The sequence below is a fragment of the Dysidea avara genome, chromosome 10, assembly GCF_963678975.1.
Source record: "Dysidea avara chromosome 10, odDysAvar1.4, whole genome shotgun sequence".
Lineage (NCBI taxonomy): Eukaryota > Metazoa > Porifera > Demospongiae > Dictyoceratida > Dysideidae > Dysidea > Dysidea avara.
Window position 1 is genome coordinate 26,215,597 of NC_089281.1, and position 22,155 is coordinate 26,237,751.

The 22,155-nt window shown below is 38.8% G+C and overlaps 1 protein-coding gene across 1 annotated transcript in view; it reads left to right on the plus strand.

Moving 5' to 3' along the window:
• Nucleotides 1-10,839, plus strand: part of LOC136236871 (protein mono-ADP-ribosyltransferase PARP14-like) — a 35,114-nt gene extending 24,275 nt beyond the window's left edge. The window contains exons 3-5 of the mRNA XM_066027103.1: nt 1,065-2,781; nt 10,182-10,490; nt 10,550-10,839. Coding sequence (XP_065883175.1) covers nt 1,065-2,781; nt 10,182-10,490; nt 10,550-10,839 — 2,316 coding nt within the window. The remainder of the gene's footprint in view (nt 1-1,064; nt 2,782-10,181; nt 10,491-10,549) is intronic.
• The last annotated feature ends 11,316 nt before the right edge of the window (nt 10,840-22,155 follow it).

A 22,155-nucleotide genomic window follows, 5' to 3' on the forward strand; every position in this document is an offset into this window, starting at 1 on the left:
AGAATCTTGTTTTTTTTTTTGTTTTTTATTGGATGCTGGAGGAATTTCAGTTTGAGGTTTAAGCCTTTTGTTTAGTACTGTTCTCTCATCTTCAAGTTTGGCAACTTTTGCATCAAGGGTGTTTTGTTGGTCTTGTAAATCGTTAAAGAACTTAAGGCCATTGTAACTTTTGGTTGACAATTAGTGCAGAAGAATATAACGTTTGGGGATGAATCACCAAGGGTATTATATGCTTCATTGGATATGCCAGCACATTTGTAGTACTCCCATTTGTAGCAGTACTCGTATAATATACTCTATTAGCTTATCACATGAAATACATAGGGTAGTTGTCTCACTTGGTGTTGCTGGTTTGTCCTTAGTTTTCTTTTCTTTTTAGGGGGGGGGGTGGGGGGTTGTTTCACCAACAAGCCTGTTGTGTTTGAGTGACATAGTACAAGCTCTTGGGTCCAATCCAAGCATTAGATATCGATGTTACATGATCCGATTCTTCACCTGTGAAAAACAACACAGAAAACAGCTTGGATCATAGATGAACTACTTTATAACTTTAAGGGTACTGTTGCGCACAAAATATGTGCTGGTACAACAGCAGTTCGATTGTGCATAGACTATACGCTCCAACCCAAAGTTTTCAAATTTTTATTTTGTTTATTTTTAATAGAGTCCTCCCATAGAAGTGAGTACTAAAACATCAGTAAATAAAATTCAGAGAGAATATCTATTAAGAAAAAAAGTGAGAAAAGTTTGCTTTAATAGGTAAACATGTACAGAACAGAAAAATATTGCATTTAGTATGCAGCAAAAAATGTATGAAAGAAAGTATAAATGAATAATATGGTTGCATAAAATGTACACTAAAAAAGAAGAAAAGAGATTTACCCTAAGTGAGAATCAAACTTGGTGATCTAGTAAAGATACCCACCAAATGTGTGAAATAAAGTCTATAAGGATGAAATTGTAATTGTTTAAAAGCAGTTTGCAGAAACTAATGTAGCTACTAGATTTCTGATCAAATATCCCAGAAAGTTTTTCTTTATTTACAACTACATATATTGTTTCAGGAATTGGAAACAACAATACAAAAGTCTCTGCAATATTGTGACAAGAAAAAAGTGTCTTCCATTGCTTTTCCTGCTCTTGGAGCTGGTGCGCTTAGTTTCCCTTCTGATGTAGTAACCAGGATCATGATCACTACAGTTCAGAACTATTATCTAGCCAACAGTAGTTGTATCAAGGCTGTAAAATTTGTTATCTTTACGGATAGCTTATACAAAGAATTTCAGAGTTTCCTCTCCCAGCATCCCAGTACTGGTTCAACCTCCACTTCCTCCTTAAGAGCATCACCTGGTCCACAACCTGTATCTTCACCACAAAGAGTACACACTCCAATGGTTAATCCAACCCCATCATCATTCACATCTCCTCAATCTGGAGATATGTCAGAGGTATTTCAGACAGGAAATATCACAGTAAAAGTAGCATGTGGTGACATCACAAATGATGATAGTGATGTCATTGTCAATACAACCTTACCTGAACTACAATTAGCATCAGGTGCTGTTTCCAAAGCTATATCCCAGAAGGCTGGTCCTAGCATGCAGCAAGACTGCAACATGTACATCAAGCAGTATAAACAGCTAGAGGAAGGGAAAGTGTGTATTACTCAAGCAACAGGTCAGCTAAAGTGCATTAAGGTGTTTCATGTGGTAGCCCCTAGTAGAAAGAAAGCCACTGCTCTAAACCTCACAGTCACTGCTTGTCTGAAGGAAGCAGAGTGTAATAAAGCACAATCTATAGCTTTTCCAGCCATTGGTACTGGGGGATTATCATACACACCAAAAAATGCTGCTCAAGGAATGTGTGAAGCAATAATTGAATTTGCTTTGACCAAGCCTGTGTTTTTGCAGCAGGTAAAAATTGTGGTGTTTCAAAAAGACATGCATCAGATTTTTGTGCAAAAGTTTGTTGACATATCCACTGCTCACACTGGACAGTCTCAACCAAATGTTCTGATTCGGTGTGCCAATTACTTTTTGAGTTCTGTAGGAAACTACTGGTCTGGTGGGAAAGGCACTACCAAAAGCGACACTAGCAGGAATGATGTGTTCAGTTACAGTACTTCTGATGAGTCATCAATGTACATACAGCCTAATGGTAGTGGCATCTCCAGAGCTGATAGTTTCACTCAATCCTCCTCTGTACAGATAAGAGTGTATGCTAAATCAGAGGATGATGTAAGCAAAGCAGAAGATCATCTTCTACAAATTATTGATCAGAATTGTGATTCACTCCCTGTGGATGACCCTCGAATAGCAATCTTGAGACCAGACCAGATATCACGACTGACACAGAAGGCAAGAGGCAATAATGTCAGTATTGAAATAGAAATTGAACTATCACGAATTCAAGTGAGAGGTGGAAGAAGCGATGTACTAATTGTGAAGGCTGAAATTGAGAGGATTCTACATGAAATTGATACTGAAAAATTGCAGACAGAAGCTGCGGCAACAGCAGCTAATTTAATGCAAAAGAAAGTTAAATGGCAATACCTTGCTGATGATAACCAATATGAAGATTATGATCCAGGGGTAAACTATAAAATAGAAAAAGCTTACCAACAGTACAAGCAACAAAAACAAAACCCAATCTTCTCTTTTGAAGATGATGGAGTGCAGTATCAGATAATCTTTAACAGCAATCCCATTCAAGAAAAATATGTATCTACTGGTGGCCTAACAGATGTTCAAAGATCTGATCTAGAAGACATGCTTAAACAAGGTATGGTTGTGTCTGCGTCTGCGTGAATTTTCTGTACTCCTTGTGCATGTATGTGTGTATACATGTGTGTATGTATCTCTATCTGTCAGGGTATATGATAAGGTAATATGGCACTCCATTGTTCCAGTTTGAACTCAAAATGACCTACACACCTTGTGTCCATTTTTCTCTGCACTATATAACCCAGCTTTACGGCTGATACACTTCAAGCTCAAGCTGATTGGCCCAGACTGGTGGAGCAGTATAGGTCTGGGGTGGGCCAGTTTGGCTCAGAGTCTAAATACAAATTTAAAAACCTGCTGTCTATCTGTCTGTCTGTCTGTCCGTATGTATGTATGTATGTATGTATGTATGTATGTATGTATGTATGTATGTATGTATGTATGTATGTATGTATGTATGTATGTATGTATGTATGTATGTATGTATGTATGTATGTATGTATGTATGTATGTATGTATGTATGTATGTATGTATGTATGTATGTATGTATGTATGTATGTATGTATGTATGTATGTATGTATGTATGTATGTATGTATGTATGTACAAGTTTAAGAAAAAATTAGGAATTTTAAATTAGAGTAAGGACAGCATATAACTAGTGTTCTGCGATTCAGTGCATTTTATGTATATCGTGTATCACAATCAATAAACTGTTTGATACCATACTGTATCACGATACTATAATAAAGTGGTTATGGCTAGTTATACCTGGAATACAATATCCAATTATCTGTACCTTAAAGAGCCAACACTGATTCTACATTCACTGTGTAAACAAATGTCTTTATTCAGTGAATGCTGATAAACTGCAGTATTATACTGATGTGACAAATAGATGTGTTATGGTATGATTTTTAGTATGGAAAAAAGTTGCTCCTCCCTAGCACATCTACGTGGATACCTGCCTCTATTACACCACCCAGACAATTAGCTACCTGGCCCGTATGCAGGAATTTCAAAAGGGGGGTCTAAATTGAAGTGGTAGGTGATCCCAAATGTTGAGAAAGGTTTAATATTCAATGTCCTGAGAATAGCAGAAATGCATTTACTGATTACATAAACTTCTCACACATCATTGTGTTGACACAAATTCCGCTCAACATGGACCCATCACACGCTATTGCATCATTTCTAAGACTCAGAGTCATTCATTTGAGCTATAAGCTAAACCTTACATTTAACCATTGTCCAAACATGGATTATTATTATTTTTATTATTATCAAGTCTACCAGTTGGCACTGGAGTTGGGCACTGGAGGGTTTGCATAGAAGGTAGAGCCTGTACGAGGTGCTTCACCACTAGCCCAGGGAACCTAAGCGAAAATCGTTGAGTTTAGTATCCTAAAGTAAAGCGGGACAAATGCTGAAAAAAAGCCAACCCCAGCGTGACTTCAATCTGCAGGCCACCCAGATACCGGCCAAGCGCCACACTCAGTGGTCAAACCAGGGAGGCCACCTAAGTAACGAATTTGAATGATAACCATAATAAGGTTAATATGAAAACAACTGACAGACTCACACACTTGACACTTTAGAATTCATATCACCAAGCCAGGCTTACTTGTGTCATAGTTAACAGCCTATCAGTCGCAGTTTCCATCCAGTCTGGTGTTTATCATTGCTATTCCGGGCTCTTATTAGAAAATATTTAACAAAATTACGATTGGAATTAATTGAAATATATATATAGTAGCTCTCAGTACAAAGCGGTCATGCCTCATGGAACAGGATAGCCGAGGGATGGCCTTATTAAGATACTGTAATAGAAACCTTAGCGATAGAGACAAAACCACTGTCTGTATTCATGCATGGTTTCTATTTACATAGATAAGGCCACTCCAATTGGTAATTATTTTTCTGGTCCTTTGAAAATCAGTTTTAGGTGCGGGCGGGCGGAATTCAGCAACAAAGCAACAATGAAGTGACTGCTCAATTATAGTATTTTGTGATTTACTGACTGTTCTATTAGAGTATATCGATCCGTACCATGCACTGCCCTTTTCTTGCAGGTTTTCACTGGTAAAATACAACTTAGATAGTTAGATTTAGCATATTTGTTGCAGCCCAATATTTGTTTCTGAAATCCAGGTTTTTTAAAAAGCTGATGCAGGCATTTTACCCATGTATTTCTGAAATTTAACTTTCTCCAAAAAAGGATGCGGGCGGTGGACCAGAAACATAATTACCAATTGGAGTGGCCTAACCTCGAAGCGCTATGCCTATGGTTAATCAGTAGCCTCGGGAAGCCACACGCGGTTCAGCTGGAAGAAGCCATGGAATGCGTGTAACGAACGCTAAAACACAGACTACAGTTGAAAAGATCGTTTTACAGTAAAAATAGTTTAAATAGGGGGTCTCGAAGCCCCCTGGGTATGGGCCTGGCTACCATAAACAATTTAACTAGTCTCGTGTGGCCAGACCCTTTCCACGCGGCGCCGCTTATAATCTCTATTCGATAAGCGGCCGCGCGGAAAGGGTCTGGCCACGCAAGACTACAATTTAACACATGCTCCCACAAAGGCTTGTCTGGATTACTCCGCATTTTAATGAGTTGTCAAGATAGCTAGTATATACAGCAGATTTGTTTACTGCTTAGTGGTGCAGTTCTTTATACTTAAAGTGTAACAGCTACTGTTTTTAGAAGACCCAGGTAAGGATATTTTAGCCACAACAGCAGCACTTATACACGCGTATTTTGTATGGCTTCTCGTAACGTTCCATTTTACAGTACAGGTAAATAGAGAGGCTTTCAATCTGAGTATCTAGATCACTGTTACAGTAATATAGCAATCACTGACTATTATGCTAGAAAACTTTGATATATCAATATTTTCTAAGTACAGTATCGTATTATGATACTTATTTGCTGTATCGATATATTGCCGTATTGATATGTATTGCAGATCCCTAGTGTATAGGGCAGCAATAAATAGTACTGATTGAGTGTAGCACAGTAGGGATACTCACTTCTTGTTTTACAGTATTTGGACATCAAGTTACGTGCTAATTCGATCCAGCTTGTTTAAGTACTTTTATTGCAGCACTATACACTGTCCCTACTCTAATTTAAAATTTCTAATATTTCTTATACCTGTTTGTGAACTTTTTTTTGCATGCCCGAGCTCATGACTATTAAATAGCTTGCTTTTCACAAAACTAGTCACAATATTATATAGAGATAATCACAACACTATATGTGACCAGATTTTACAAAACCGATCCAAATCGCACATCAGGCAAAATCAAACTAACACCACCAGTGGATAGCTACACTATCGTACTACTAGTTTTGACTCTCAGTACTACTCAAACTACTCGAGGCTGGTTTTAACAGACGTCTTTTCTGGGTGGTGTGGAGTGCTCAAATGGCGGTTTCTGGCCTTGGGAAGGACCTGGCTTGGCAAGAATCAGTGGTTTACTGGACAGCCTTATAATGTTGGCCAGACGTTTTCTCTGTTGAGTTTGCTACATATCAGCCACTAAGGAGCCAGCACTGCCCTGTAATCTCGTGTCTGGACTCCAATCGTGGCCTGCCTCCATTTTGAGGTCTACCTCTTGCGCTCCGTGCCACCCCCCACCCTCCACCCCTTTTGGAGCACTCGTGATACTACTTCGTTCGTCCAACTGTTCAGATTTTCTATCTTATTTGGCGGGAAACTCTACAAGCAGCTACAAGTACTGGAAGTGGCCTGAAAGGTAACAGATTGATGCATCTTTTGTGTAAATTTCATACGCGTGCTTGCTATCCTTGGAGACTTATGCTGGCTTCAATTCTTTAAAACCGTTTATCTCGAAACTTCTAATGTGCGATTTGGATCGTTTTTCCAAAATCCAGTCACATATACTAGATTATGTATGACTCATACAATAACAACTGGTTAGTGGGCATGGCTCTACATAGGCCTGCAGATAGACGTGGATTTGTGCATACCTACAGACTGATAAATGGGTGTGGCTACCATACACATACAGACAATCATTTATATAAGTGGGCGTGGCTCATGAAAAAAGCAGGACTATGCTATGACGTGTGACTACACGCCCACATCGTTACACTAATTAATTTAGCACATGATCCAATCCGGGTCAGACCCAGATATTCTGTAAAGCGGGACCTAGATGACCCAACTTGGTTTACTATAATTATCGACTTACACATAGCTAGTTCGCCGCGAGTCGCTCTCACTAATCATATCAACTACTAACTCCATAAATCACTGAGCCATGATCATTTGACAGTATTGGTTGGGTAAAGTCAAGCCCAAAAGTGTCTTCAGATCGACCCGAAACGTTTCTGTCAAGTTGCTACAGAATTTTTTGTTTAATTATCCAACGGAATTTTCTAATGCCTGCCTGCCTGCCTGCCTGCCTGCCTGCCTGCCTGCCTGCCTGCCTGCCTGCCTGCCTGCCTGCCTGCCTGCCTGCCTGCCTGCCTGCCTGCTGTGTTCAGTCAAGCATAGCGGAAAACTGGCTACAGCTACAGCCCTAATTTTGTCACAGAAGCATTTCTAATTCAATGAAGAAAAAACCTTTGGTATATTAAGTAACATACAATGCTTTCGCTATTGTCTTACATCTTATCCTTCTTTACCATGGCCATCAGTTAAGGTGATAGTGTTAATAGACTACAGTATGGCTTCCATCTATGAGTGTATCAAACTATTCGAATACACGTGGTTAGTTTAACGTTGCACATGTTGTTTTGAGGAAAAATCGAAGCAGGTTTTTGGGTTATATTATATCACGGGCCACGCCCACACCTTCGATGTCCCTACTATACAGTACTATTGTTATGGACTCTTGATTGTACTGTATGATGTATGTATGTATGTATGTATGTATGTATGTATGTATGTATGTATGTATGTATGTATGTATGTATGTATGTATGTATGTATGTATGTATGTATGTATGTATGTATGTATGTATGTATGTATGTATGTATGTATGTATGTATGTATGTATGTATGTATGTATGTATGTATGTATGTATGTATGTATGTATGTATTATGTACCAGCGTTGAAACCGGGTCACTACTGCTGACCCGGATGACCCACTGACCCGGATTTGACCTGGATTTGACCCGGATGTGACCCGGATTGATTAAAGCCGAGGCGTGCGATAAGAGCTATGTTTCGAGCGTTCGATTCGTGTTGAGTAAACAGGGTTGGATCTAGACTTTTAGAATTGCAACTTCAGCCTAACTGTAGGTTGAAGACCAAAAAAAAAAAAAATAGGTCATCACCTACTAACGATAGCTACCCCTCACCATAGATACCCTCAGTTTCGTGCTGCATACTGCACTTACTATTAAATGGGCGTGGCTGAGCATATGTTTGTAATGTGATAAGTGGGTGTGACTCACGAAAGAGCTACACGATAGCGTTTATAAGTTTTCACGTCATCAAACGAACAATTTCGTTTCTCACGTGATCCAATCCGGGTCAGACCCGGATTAGATTAGATTAGAGATTAGATTAGATTATCGATTTTGTCAAAAGACAAGGGTCACACAAAAGGCAAAGCCTGCAAACGTGCTCCCCTTACAAAGACATACATACATACATACAGTTACAAGTACAAAATAAAACATACAGCAGAAACATGACACACGACAACTACATACCTATACAAAAAGAAAACAAAGAGAAAAATACAAAATTAGGTTAGCTGAGCAGAAATCGACGAAGTGCCATCCGAAAAGGAATTGCTTTGGAAATTTGTAAAATTTCTACAGGTACTGAGTTCCAAAGAAATGGAGAATTTATAAAAAAAGAAAAACGGTATGCGTTAATGGTAGATGATGATGTGGTAAGTGAAATTGGTGCTTGAAAACTTGAAATGTGAGTTGAATGGGATGACCCGGAGAAAATGTGACCCGGTTGACCCAGATGACCCGACCCAGTTTCAACGCTGTTATGTACAGGGGCAGATTCAGGTGGTTCCATGGAACCCACCTTTTGAGAAGAGTCTTAATACGACTTAATGAGCTGCTGCCAAGTGTTTCCGTAATTGCATGGGCGTGACAAATTACAAAACCTGCTTTGGTAGTGAATAATTTCAACAACTGTGTTGTACAACTATTTGTACTTGTTTGTTTCTACTGCAAAATGACAACTGTTCTTGGGTATGTGGTTCACAATAGAGTGATGTTTTTAATACAAAAAATGCACCACAAAGAGAGGTGTTGTATATGAAGTGTGCATCGCAAAATGCTTATCAACCGTTGCTGGTCAGCCATGCTTAAGGGCAGAGGTTGAAGGCTGCAGTCATTCTCAATGATTGAGCGGAGAATGGTACATGTTCTACTTGTTCTCTAGGTTAGTCACTTGTATAAACTAGGACAGTGTGGTCAAAAGTTTATAAAACATGACAATTCACCACTAATCTATCAAAAATTAATAATGCACTTGTCTGTATTAAACCTAGTTTTTGATATTTGTTTCCAACCTTGTCCTAGCATCTGACAGTGATACTCATTGTTGGTAGCTCGCGGTGACAAACCAAGAATATTCATCTCATTCGGTCCCATTGAAACCTGCCCCCAAGAATGGCTGACTAGCTACAGTTGTTAAGTATTATTGGCACGATGCAAGTTCTCTATAATACTCTAAAAAATTACAGAATCTTATAATTTCAATACAAATATAAGGAAAAATTAGGTAATTTTAAGTTTGATTAGGGATCATAGAAATAAAACATAGGGAAACAAGGGAGGTCGCCTACACCTGCAGTTAACCTTAAAAACCTACTATACAGTAAAGGTGCTTAAACAAGGGGGATTATCACCTGAAGTGCAAATGTAGTTTATGATTATGTTAGATAATTTGCTTACTTCAACTGTTTTTTCATTTATTTATTTATTAATGCTTTACAGCACAAGTACTGAAGGTCTGTAGGTGTTGTTCCAAAATTATGGACAATTTGCATTTTACACACAAAGCCATTAATGTGCTTAACATCTTGTGCTGTCAGCGGAAAGAAATGATACACAAAGGAGGACAAGGATAAGTCCATGATGCATGCATTTTATGTACTGTGGTATGCAAAAAGGTGGTATGCAAACAGGCACCTGTTGGGCTGAAGCAATGTATAACAATGAATAAATCAAGCACTTGTCTGAAGGAACCAGTCAGTCAGTCAGTCAGAAGAGAATCTCAATAAATATTTCGGAGCAATGTATTGGAAACATTTTCGGTTGCATTACAGGCACTTTTGAGCTTGAGTATACCTAACCAATACTGCCAAGGCACTATGAAGGTATTGTGAGGTTGGTTTCTGGTCAATATTTTCTTGTGGGAAAATCCAAACCCTACTATACCATACTACCATATACTGTATGATATACACCTGTGTGTACCTGCAGACATTATATGCATTTTATCTGTTTAGCTGAATTTCCACCTACTTGGGGAGATAACATTGACAAAAATCCTCAAACCAAAGTAGTCCAACTAAGCACTAATGATTCAGAGTACATTAAAATTAAAAAAGGCTTTGAAGCTACAGTTTCAGGGAAGACAATTGTTAAAATTGAACGGATACAAAATCCCACCCTGTATGCTCAATATGCAGCTCGTAAGAGATTCATGAACCAACTTGGTACTGCTAATGAGAAGAGACTCTACCATGGGTGTGGTGGAGATGTTGTGAAGAACATTTATCATGGTGGATTTAACAGGAGCTTTTGTGGAAAAAATGGTAAGTGTGCTTTAGTAATTGATTGAAGAACATTCACCATACTTTTACTTTGGTGACAGCTACTGTCTATGGTGATGGGGTATATTTTGCTGTGAATGCAAGTTACTCAGCAGCAACCAAATACTCTCCTCCCGATAGTAATGGTAACAGACACATATTCGTAGCATGTGTCCTTGCTGGAGAGTACACACTTGGTGGAAGTGGGATAAAAACTCCACCACCAAAGAATGCCAGTGTAAGTGTCGTAGACATTTATGACTCAGTGGTGGATAATGAGAGCACCCCAAACATGTTTGTGATCTTCCAGGATGCTCAATGCTACCCTGAGTACCTGATAACTTTTAAATAGTTGGTACAAGCTTATTGAGCACAGACACAACACTTTACTGTACAACATATAGACTGTTGTTCATTATTAGCAACACACGCATGCAAACTAGGACACATTACATACGCACAATGTTAGTATAGCTGTTAACTGTTGCCATTCTGATTTAGGTATCTAGGTTTCATGATTGTATGATGTTGCTTTGAAGGAATAATGAAAGTAGTTCATGGCAATTAAAGTTAAATTTCTCCAACAATTCATCTCTGTCTCTATATGATCAAATGTACATGCAGTGTTTTACTGTGTATTACCCTGCTTTTGACATAACTATACATCTTCTACAAAACTCTCATCTAATTTTTAGATTGTAAGCATCTATACTAACTCTTGCATGGACTCTTTACTGCATCATGCTGTAATCTTCTTTCCTTCATAAACATTTTAGTAATTATGAAATATTCATATGTGACCGGGCCTGCGAAAATAGGGCATGTGGGCACAAACTACACCCAATCACACTAAAGGTTGTATCTCAGTACTGGAACAGAATATCTGCATTCTGTAACTTACATCATAAAGCCAATTAAACGTTCACCAAACGCTGAAAAGTGCATTGCAATAGCAGAGTGGTATAAAAAGTTATGAGTGATGGAAGCTTGAAAAAGTAGGCAAAAAACATGTGCCCACATGCCCTATTTTCGCAGGCCCAGTCTGATCAACTGTCTTGAATGTAAGGTTTGTGGCTCAATTCATTCACAAATATTTGCTATGAGAGTTAAACAGGGGTACATCCAGGATTTTTCCAAGGTGCTTTCCAGATTTGGTAGTGAGTTATAGGTGCAGGGGTGGTCTGGGAGTGCAGTCCCCAGCTGCTGACAGATTTTGACATTAAAATTCTTCAAAATTTACTAGATTTGTGATGTCATGGGTAGTATAAACTATTTTCAATACATGCTTTGTTCCTTTTATGTCACAAATATCAATTATGGCTGGTCAGCAGTGTTGGGACAGTTACTTTTACAAAGTAACTAGTTACATATTACAAAGTAACTAGTTACATATTACATATTACTTGCAACAGAACTATTTAGTTACAGTTATGTATTACCCAAAAAATAAAGTAGCTATAATAATATTACATATTATATTATTACTTTGTGTCCACAGCCTTAAGCTGTCACATGTGAAACGACCACTTTATCACATGACATGATTGCGTTGTTAGGCAATGTGTAAATCTTGGTTATAAGTAAGAAGCTGGTGAATAAGCTTCATTCATTACTTCGTTGTGGCTATAGGCGTTACTCAGTGGATTACTAACAAGATTAGTAACTTCGTTACTTGTAGTAATAATATCACGTAATATTAGACTCGTTACAGTAACTATATTACTTAGGTAATGTGTTACATTTGTAAGTAAAGTAACTTGAGTTATATTACCTGTTTTTATAGCGTATTTCGTTATATTACTTAGTTACCACAAAAGTAATAATTATTATGTATCGCATTACCCCCAACACAGCTGGTCAGATATTGCAGTGACCCAAATATACATATTAATTTAAATAAAAAGCTTCTTAAGATTTAGCTGCTAACTTATTGAAAGTTATATAGTATGTTCACATTGAGCTGAATCCTCAAAAACATTTAATAACTCATGGATGCAATTGCACATGATCTTGAAATCTGGCTCATTTGTAGTACTGCTTGACCCGCTAAAAATATTTCAAAATCTTTTTGTTCAAATTATTGACATAATATTTCAGTAAGGCCAATCAAAATTTTCTCAATACATTTCCTATGGGGAAGCCATATAAGTACAGCGTTCATTACAGCCCTTTCCCGAACTTGAAATGGAACAAAACCATACGTGTCTGTTGTTGACACCTTTGTTGTTACCAATAATCATCTGGTTGGCTGAAATGTTAACTCTGTTGAGAAAAAATCCACTTTTAATTTTTAGCTGTTTTTTCAGGATTCAGCTCAATGTGAACATACTATAGTCTAATCATTCTTTAATACCCATTTAAAAATTGCATTCTCTAATGGATGTTCTATTAGAATAATCTGACTGCTCTATTAGAATATCTCAATTTTTATAAAAGGCATACCCTTGGCCTTGTTCTCCCTTAGCATGCACTTTTGAGGAATCAATATCAAAAATGTAAGTTTCCTAATACACTGTATATGTAATAGCAAGAGTTAATAATAGTGTGCCCTCCCCACTATTATTAACTCTTGGTAATAGTTATACTACAGGCACGAGTGCTTTGCCTGCTATATATGCACACGCCTGAGGGCCGCAGGCCTGAGGGCAAGTGTGTATATACAGGCAAAGCACAAATATAACTAATAATTATGTTCTACTTTAGCATGCAGACTAGCAAAACCTTTGGTTGTCATGCCCTTCTCTTATATAGGAAACCAAGTAAGCTGTGATTGTGGGATTGAATTTTGCCAAACAAGCTGTGATTGTGGGATTCAGTTTGATTTACTTTTGCTAAAATTTTAAGAGACTAGTGTTTATTGTGTTTCTTTAATTACCACATTTGCAAAAGTAAAAAAAAAACTACTTTTGATGTATTAAAATTGAATCCCACAATCACAGGTTTTTTGGCAAAATTCAATCCCACAATCACAGTTTGCTTGATTCCCTATATAAGAGAAGAGTATAACAGTATAACATCAAAGAAATCTGATTTCTGGATAGTGTGCACTCCTATTTGTAACAGTGATGGACATGTACATGCACACATATACACATGTTTTGTAACAATCAACACATATAAGTACTGATAGCCTATAGACTGAGATGTCTACATCATAAGTACAGAGGTCTAGACACCATGCACTGATACTCACAGGGTGGACAGTACAGGAGTCCTGGCAAGACTGCTTATACACTACTAAATTACAATACAAAAACAGCATGCAGAAAAGTTTAGTTTAGGCACACTGATAGATCCCAGTCTATAGGGAGGCTCAATTTTAAAAAAATTAATTGTATGTGGCTACCTTAGGGAATTTAGCATAGTATCCATGGGGCTGGTCTATCAATGTAAACTTACTATTTATTCCCTTCAGTTGCTAATTGGCAACTCAACTCAGATAACTCTCGGGGGAAGCAGGCTTTCACTCTCTTTTTGCAGCACTTCTTTTCTCATTTCTCCACCCGTGACACACTTTCTATAACAACTTTAAACAGACTATATAGGACCAGAGAGAAAACCATCAATTATGAAGTGATGAAAGTACATAAATTACAGAAAGTGTGATAGACTTCGGTCACATGCAACCACGAGTATGGTCCTACGGAAGAACCTGCGTGGGCATGGCGAGGGTGTGAATATAAAAATAAAATAAAAAGAAGCTATATAAATTAACTAATACTAGTCACATTCAGCCACTCTTTATTATTCCTAGCCAAAAATATCCTCTCAGAGGCTAGAATACTTTGGTAGGCAGCATCATCTAAACATTTCCTTACAGTAGATTTGGGGATAGTTATGGTAGGGTTGGAAAATCTGATGGTGTCCTGTAAAGCCTTAATAAATAATAAATAAATAAAGCACCACGTTATCAGCTTGGGAATGGCTGGGGTAGGGTATATGCACTGTCCTATTGTAGCATAGGCGGCGGAAAGGGGGGGGCTAGGGGGCTAAAGCCCCCCCCCCCCCCCCCCCTCAGAATGATATCACACCGAAATTATCTTTCTTGGAGTGGGGCTGAAAACCGTGATAAAGATCGAGATACTCTAATAGAGCAGTCACTCTAATAAAGTGGTCAGTGTGTAGCGAGCTATATAAGGATTTTTATGGTAGCTGGTGAGGTGGAAAGCTCTTGTGAGTTGGTTGTGACCTTTTTTTTTTTTTTTTTTGGTCTCACCTTAGGCCACCTCAACTAAATCTTTTGTTTCTCGGGCGAAATTCAGCCAAATAAAGGTCGGTAAGTCGGTAAAATAAAAATAAAAATAGGCTATTTTGCTAGCTGAAGAGTGATATTGCGAGTCAAACGGTGGCTAAGCTACATTACGGTTGCTGTATCACTTGTGAGTAGGCAGCTATATGTTGAGATATTTAGTGTTACTTACTTTTTGAGAGCTTAAAGATAAATTTGCAACTCCTTCGTGGCGTTATCACTCTTTGCAAGGTGATCACGTGATTAACATAATTATTTTATGCCGGTTGAAAAATATAGGGTCGGTCTGGTCCGAGAAACAAAAGATTTAGTTGAAGTGGCCTTACCAAACTATAGAAATAAGTCTGGGTCAGCTCAGCGGAGCCCCCCCTCATATCAACTACTTCCTCCGCCGCTGTATTGTAGTGATGTAACTGACTTATATAGTGTATGATGTAGTATTGTGATTGTAAGTGCACGTGCATGGGTTGTAAGTGTCTTTCCATCCTAGCCGTTTGCTGTAGTTGCGTGATTGTTTACAGTTGATTAAATTGTTAATCTTCTTGTTGTGAACTATATGCGAGATACTACATTGGCGACGAGTAGCTACGGGATCCTGATGGCAGAAACTCCTACCGTGACTGTGACTTCGACAGTGGGAAGGTTAACTGAGTTTGACTGACCCTAGGAACGACTCAATAACCGCTTATGTTGAAAGAGTTAATCTCTATTTCATGGCCAACGAGGTCGCTGACGGAAAGAAGGTTGCAGTATTCTTGAGTGCCATAGGACCAAAGACCTACGCTCTACTGAGGGCTACCCCAGCAGCGCCGGCTGAGAAGTCATTCACGCAGATAGTGGAAATTCTCAAAGGACACTGAACCTAAGCCGCTGGTCATTGCCGAACCATAGATCCTTTATACCGATCTATGGCCGAATGTTTTAACTTTCACAGACGCACTCAGCACGCCAGAGAATCTGTTAAAGATTTTGCCGCGGAACTACAACGCCTCACAATTCATTGTGAATTCGGAGCCCACCTTGATGAAGCACTGAGAGATCGATTTGTTTGTGGACTGGAGAATGAAACAATTCAGAAACGGCTACTGACTGAAAAGGATTTAACTTTCAAGGGCGCCATTGACATTGCCCATGGGATGGAATCAGCTGCCAGACATGCCAAGTCCTTACAAGGTGGTGCTTCACCCACGCATAGTGATGCAACACATAGGCTGGGGCAGGGCTTTGCTAAGGAATGCTACAGGTGTGGTCAATCTTCTCATAGACAAACACAATGTCCTTACAGAAGTGCCAAATGCCACAACTGTGGTAAACGGACACCTGAAGAAAATGTGTAGACAAAAGCAAACAGACCAACCACCCAATCATTCAAAAGAAGTCAAGAAGAATCAACCCACACTGCAGCTAAGTCTATTGACAATGTTGACAGTTCTACAGCACTCTATGCAGTGGGAGATAAGACAGTCAAACCATTTACAGTGGATGTACTGCTTAATGGAAAACCCTTTTCCATGGAGCTTGATACTGGTGCTACAGTCTCAATAATTTCAAATGCAACATTTCAACAAGTTTTTCCAAATGTCGATTTACAACCTTCCAGTGTAAAATTACATGCTTACTCAGGAGAGTCAATCTCTGTTCTGGGTCAGTTGAAAGTGAATGTTACGTATGGTAATCAACAGGCCAAACTCCCTTTAGTTGTTGTTTCTGGAAATGGCCCAAGTCTTTTTGGTCATGATTGGATGTTAAAAATTCAGTTAAATGGGAAACAAATTTACAATGTTGTTAGTGATACTACGTTGGATAATTTACTGGATCGTCACAGTGAGTTGTTTGAACCAGGACTCGGTAAGTTGAAAGATTTCAAAGCTAAAATTCATGTGGATCCTCAAGCCACACCTAAATTTTGCAAGGCTCGTTCCGTTCCCTATTCAATGAAAGCCAAAATAGAGGAACAACTTTCACAATTGGAGAAAGATGGTATTATTGAACCAATACAGTATGCAGAGTGGGCAGCACCCATTGTGCCTGTCCTCAAGGCTGATGGCAAGTCACTAAGAATTTGTGGAGACTTCAAAGTCAGTGAACAAAGCATCTAAACTTGATCAATATCCAATCCCTAGGATTGAAGATCTTTTTGCAACACTTGCCCATGGTACTTCATTCACGAAACTGGATATGAGTTAGGCTTATCAACAGATCATGTTGGACGATGACTCCAAGAAGTATGTGGTCATAAACACTCACAGAGGATTGTTTTGCTACAACCGGTTACCGTTTGGTATCTCGTCAGCACCGGGTATATTCCAACGTGTTATGGAATGTCTCCTCAGAGAAATCCCTGGAGTGGCCGTCTATCTTGACGATATTTTAATTACCGTATAGCGGGTTATTTTCGAAACAAATTTTCGTACAAAAAGCAAAATCTGAATTTCGAAAGATTTTAATTTCGAAGAGTGCATATTTCGAAGTCCGGATGGATTTCAAATAAACAGAAATTCGTGTCACAAATTATGCAGATGCGTGAATGTTTGCCAAAAACTGATTTATGGATGAAATAATCCCCATTCCTGTGCACTGGAGAGAAGACTGAGGGATTCTCAGGTGGAGTGAACTCACTGGCATGATCACGCTCGATCATAGCTAGCTTATAGTATCCTAATCACCATAGATTCTAGAGCAGATGGCATCAATTCCCATTCTGGATCACCTACCTGTTTTCTGGTTATTGGTACAGTAATGATACAGTTTACCCATTATCATCAGCAATACTGAGCTAAAACTCGAGGAATCCACGAACGAATCGCCGAAAGTTGGACGGTTGCTTTCACTTGTGGGAATTTATTTTCAAAAAACAACCAGACGTGGGAATTTATTTTCGAAGAGAAGGGTCTCTTCGAAATATCCGAAAATAAAAACCTTTCGAAAATTACCAGCTATACGGTACTGCCTCATCACACGCAGAGCATTTGAAAACTTTGGACAGAGTCTTTCAGACACTAAAGGATGCTGGTCTCAAGTTGAAGAGGAACAAATGTGTGTTCTTAACTGAATCTGTTACCTATTTAGGGCACCGTATTGACGCACAAGGCCTTCATCCAGTGAAAGAGAAAATCAAAGCTCTTTTGGAAGTCCCTGCACCTACCAATGTCACTGCACTCAAGTCCTTCCTGGGAATGGTGACATATTACACAAAGTTCCTTCCCAATTTGTCAACAGAGCATGCTCCTTTGCACTAATTGCTGAAGCAATCAGTTCAATGGCAGTGGACAGTAGAACAGCAGAAAGCTTTTGATAAGGCCAAGACTCTATTGGCATCATCACAGGTACTAGTTCATTTTGACCCCACTCTGGAGATTCATTTAGCTTGCAACGCTTCAGATTACGGCATTGGTGCAGTCTTATCACACCTCATGCCAGATGGATTAGAACAGCCCATTGGGTTTGTATCACGAACTCTGACAGATGCGGAGAAAAACTATTCTCAGTTGGAGAAAGAGGGTCTTGCCTGTGTGTATGGTATCAAGCATTTTCATTCTTATTTGTATGGCCACAAGTTCATTTTACAAACAGATCATCAACCATTGACGACACTTTTCAGTGAGACAAAGAATGTTCCTAGTCAAGTATCAAGTCGTATTCAACGTTGGGCCTTGTTGTTGCAATCTTATGAGTACAGTGTCATTTTCCAATCAACCAGTAAGCATTCTAATGCTGATGCAATGAGTCGTTTACCTTTACCCGACAAACCTGTTAGTACACCCGTTCCAGCAGAATTAGTACTGATGATTGAGAAATCGGATGATGCTCCTATATCATCCACTCAGATTGCCAGTTGGACTAAGACAGATCTTGTATTATCAAAAGTGTTTCAGTACATTTTGTTAGGCTGGCCAAGGAAAGTTGACAGTGAGTTTACACCTTATTGGAACAGACGTCTTGAACTTTCTACTCATGCTGGTTGTATTCTCTGGGGTGTCCGTGTCATCGTCCCACCTCAAGGACGAAGTGCTGTTTTGGCAGAATTACATGGTGGTCATCCCTGGATTACAAGGATGAAAGCCTTGGCACGTCACTTAGTTTGGTGGCCTAAGTTGGACAATGATGTTGAAAAACATTGTGATGACTGTCAGCAGAATCGAGCCACACCCTCTCCTGTGCCACTTCATCCTTGGCAATGGCCCACACGCCCGTGGACTAGACTGCACATCAAGACACATGGTAGTGTGTCGTGCGGCCCAAGAAGCCGGCGCGTGCGAATTTTTTTTTTGGGCACACTTTGGACTTAGAAAATTTTCACGAAATATTTTTTCCCGGATAATGTTGTGTACGTATCCTGGATACTGACATGTTCAAGACTAGTTAGCAGTGCCAACAACGTCGTGCTCTCCGCCAGGCTGGCAGCCGCTAGAAAAGAAGGGCGAAAAAATTGAGCCAGTTTAGAAGAACTCTTAGTTTCTCCTGCCTTTTTTTCAGAAGGACTGTTCTTACCTTGTTTCTCTCACTGGCTGCCTTGCTGGCTGCCTCATCATTATGAACTGATTTGTCAGTGGCGTCTCGCATTATCTGGCAGCACAGAGCTATTCACAGGTATTGGTGAAACTGATTATGTGAGTGTGAAGCAGCTTGTGTTTTATTCTTGTGACACCACTATGTGATTCTTGTAACACCACTATGTGTGTGTGTGTGTGTGTCTCGTTTTTGTGCTATGTAATGTACCTATCAATGTCACGCCCCACCTACCCCAGGTCGGGCAGCAGGTGGGGATTTGTCACCCAAGCTCGTCCCCAGGGTAGGGGCATTTGCAACACGAATATCCGTACTTTTTCATACTGTTGTGATTCCCGGGATAATTAGTAGGGGATTTGTAACTCAAAAGTTGTCCCCAGGGTTGGGGAATTTGCATTCTCGCATTTGCAAATCCCCAACAGTCCCCACCTCTGCCCGACCTGGGATAGGTGGGGCTTGACATTGATAGGTGCATAACTGTTTGTACCTCCTGCAAGGAAGAACAGCTTAAGCCGATTGCATTGAGTTTAAACAATAAATCAATTCTGTGCGTGCGTGTGCTTGTGTGTGTGTGTGTCACTATAGGTGTTACGAATTCTCTCATGGAAGAACGGCTCTGCCGAATGTGTTGAGTTTAAATTTTAAAAAATTCTGACATTTGTTAACTTATCTGCTTTACCAGTTATAACTGAACAAGGGATGGTCACTACCTATGTATGGTCCTGTAAAACCATCTGTGACTGTGATCAAGATATTTGATCAACCTTGATTTCATCTCAGAAAAAGGGGACAAAGCTTAATTTACTGTTTTGCTAAAACAAGCCACTTGATTGCCTCTTTTAAGTCAGTAGAAATTAACATCACAGTGTTGATCTCTTGGTTGATCGCTGTCGTGGATAGTTTTACAGGAGTATTATATATGTGTGAACAAGCAGTTGTGCTTTTGATGGGTTTAATAAAGAGATGTTTTGGTCCTTGGACGCTATGATATTTGTTGTATTGGAGATAACTTTGATTCAACCAGTTCTACGACTATGCTGCTGTAATCTATGGGCCTGATTATTAGGGTGACATTAACAGAGTTGAATCACTTAAACACAGAGCTTCAAAACTAGTTAGTGACTTTCATCGTTATGAAAGATTACAACCACCCACCTTAGTATACAGAAAATTTAGAGAGCCACATATCAAAAATTGAATGGTAACATGCACCAATCCTTGCAGCTTACCAGATCCACCATTTCCCATTGACATTCAATTGTACAAGCATACAGTGCATGAAAATTTGTGAAGAAATAATTATTTTCTAAAGAATAATAATTGAACATTGGAATGCACTACCGAAACATGTTGTAATGGTTGACAATTTTAAGTGAGATTACTATAAAAATTAAAAAATGTGATTTGAATTGATCAGCCATCTGTCTTAACCTTATTAAGTATTAAAGGAAGACATACAAAAGCATGATAATTGTGTGTTTGTTATTTTATTGTTGTAATATCAAGTGACTACAAGTTTAAGCACACAATTCACAATATAAAGTAATATTTTTCCCTAATTTGCCACTCAGATGTTCCTTGTACTACAGAAATGTTGCTGTTTTTATGTACATTACAGGTATATTATATTAGGTAATGATTCACTACTTTATTATGTGGTGATGATTTTGTGTGATGATCTATGATTGAGTGTGATGTTCTTAATTTGTAGGTGGATTCACATTGTTATTGTGAATGATTTACTTCTCGTCTAAATGAGGTGTGGAACAATGAGTCCGTACTATGGTGATCTTGTGAGATGACTGATCTATGTTTAATGATGAACAATTTGACTGTGAGCATTCAAGGGTAACAGCAACAACAAAAGACATGATTGAAGTTTTGCATTTAGTTGTATATTACAATAGCACCAGTGTGTGTATTGTAAAGCACCTTTACACAACTAATTTTTGTTGATGGCTACATGTTATTGATATCACCCTCTTTAAGAAAATGGTATATTCTTTTTGCTGGAGTGTAGCCAATCGTATTTTGCTGTACATAGAGTGTATGCTCACCTCAATATGCTAGCTGTATCCTCACACCTGAAGGCTGCATCAGTGTTAGTGTAGTAGATTTAGTGCAAGTTATTTGCTATTTTATCCAATGGTAAATTTGCAGAAGTACTATTATTACTCCATGATTTATAAGGTAATTGTGCTTGAAAACTTATTGTCCTTTACTGTCTAAATAATGCCTGCATGGCTGACAGCTGTAAAGAAATTACTCGTACAGTGCTTCCTGACCCCTAGGTACCAAGACATGTTCAGATAATCAAAGCCTATTTTTATACAGAGTTACTCTAATGAAATGAACGCCTTAGACGAAATACTCTAATAGAACAGACACATCTACTGTAAGTAAGTGTGTTGATAGTCGAAGGTCAGATAATCAAGTATTCACTTCTATTAGGTGTGATATTTAATCCATTGTTGTGACAGCTATAGTGGATACTTTATGTGTGTACTAATTGTGTCACCATATCATCTCTTGTACAACTAATGATAGCCTAAAGAATTAAGGGGATAAAAAATGAAGTTGTGAAGTTTACTCTCCCATATACTACTGGTATCAGTTCTCAGGTGCTATAATATAAGAGCACATGTCATTCAAAATTTCCGCAATAAAAATCAATGCATCCTCGTCAATTTTATAGAGTACATCTACTGTCCTTTATGCATGTATGAACTTGAAGTGCTATTGTTACTAACACTTTACAGTGACCAGCACTGAAGGTCTATTAGTGTGTTAGTGTCAGGTCATTTGGGTTGCATTTCAAGGGACTTAATGTGGAGCTGTACTCATGCACCATTTGAGAATGTTTTTGGTGTCTTAAGTGATATATGGAGCCACACCCACATCCTCTATGGT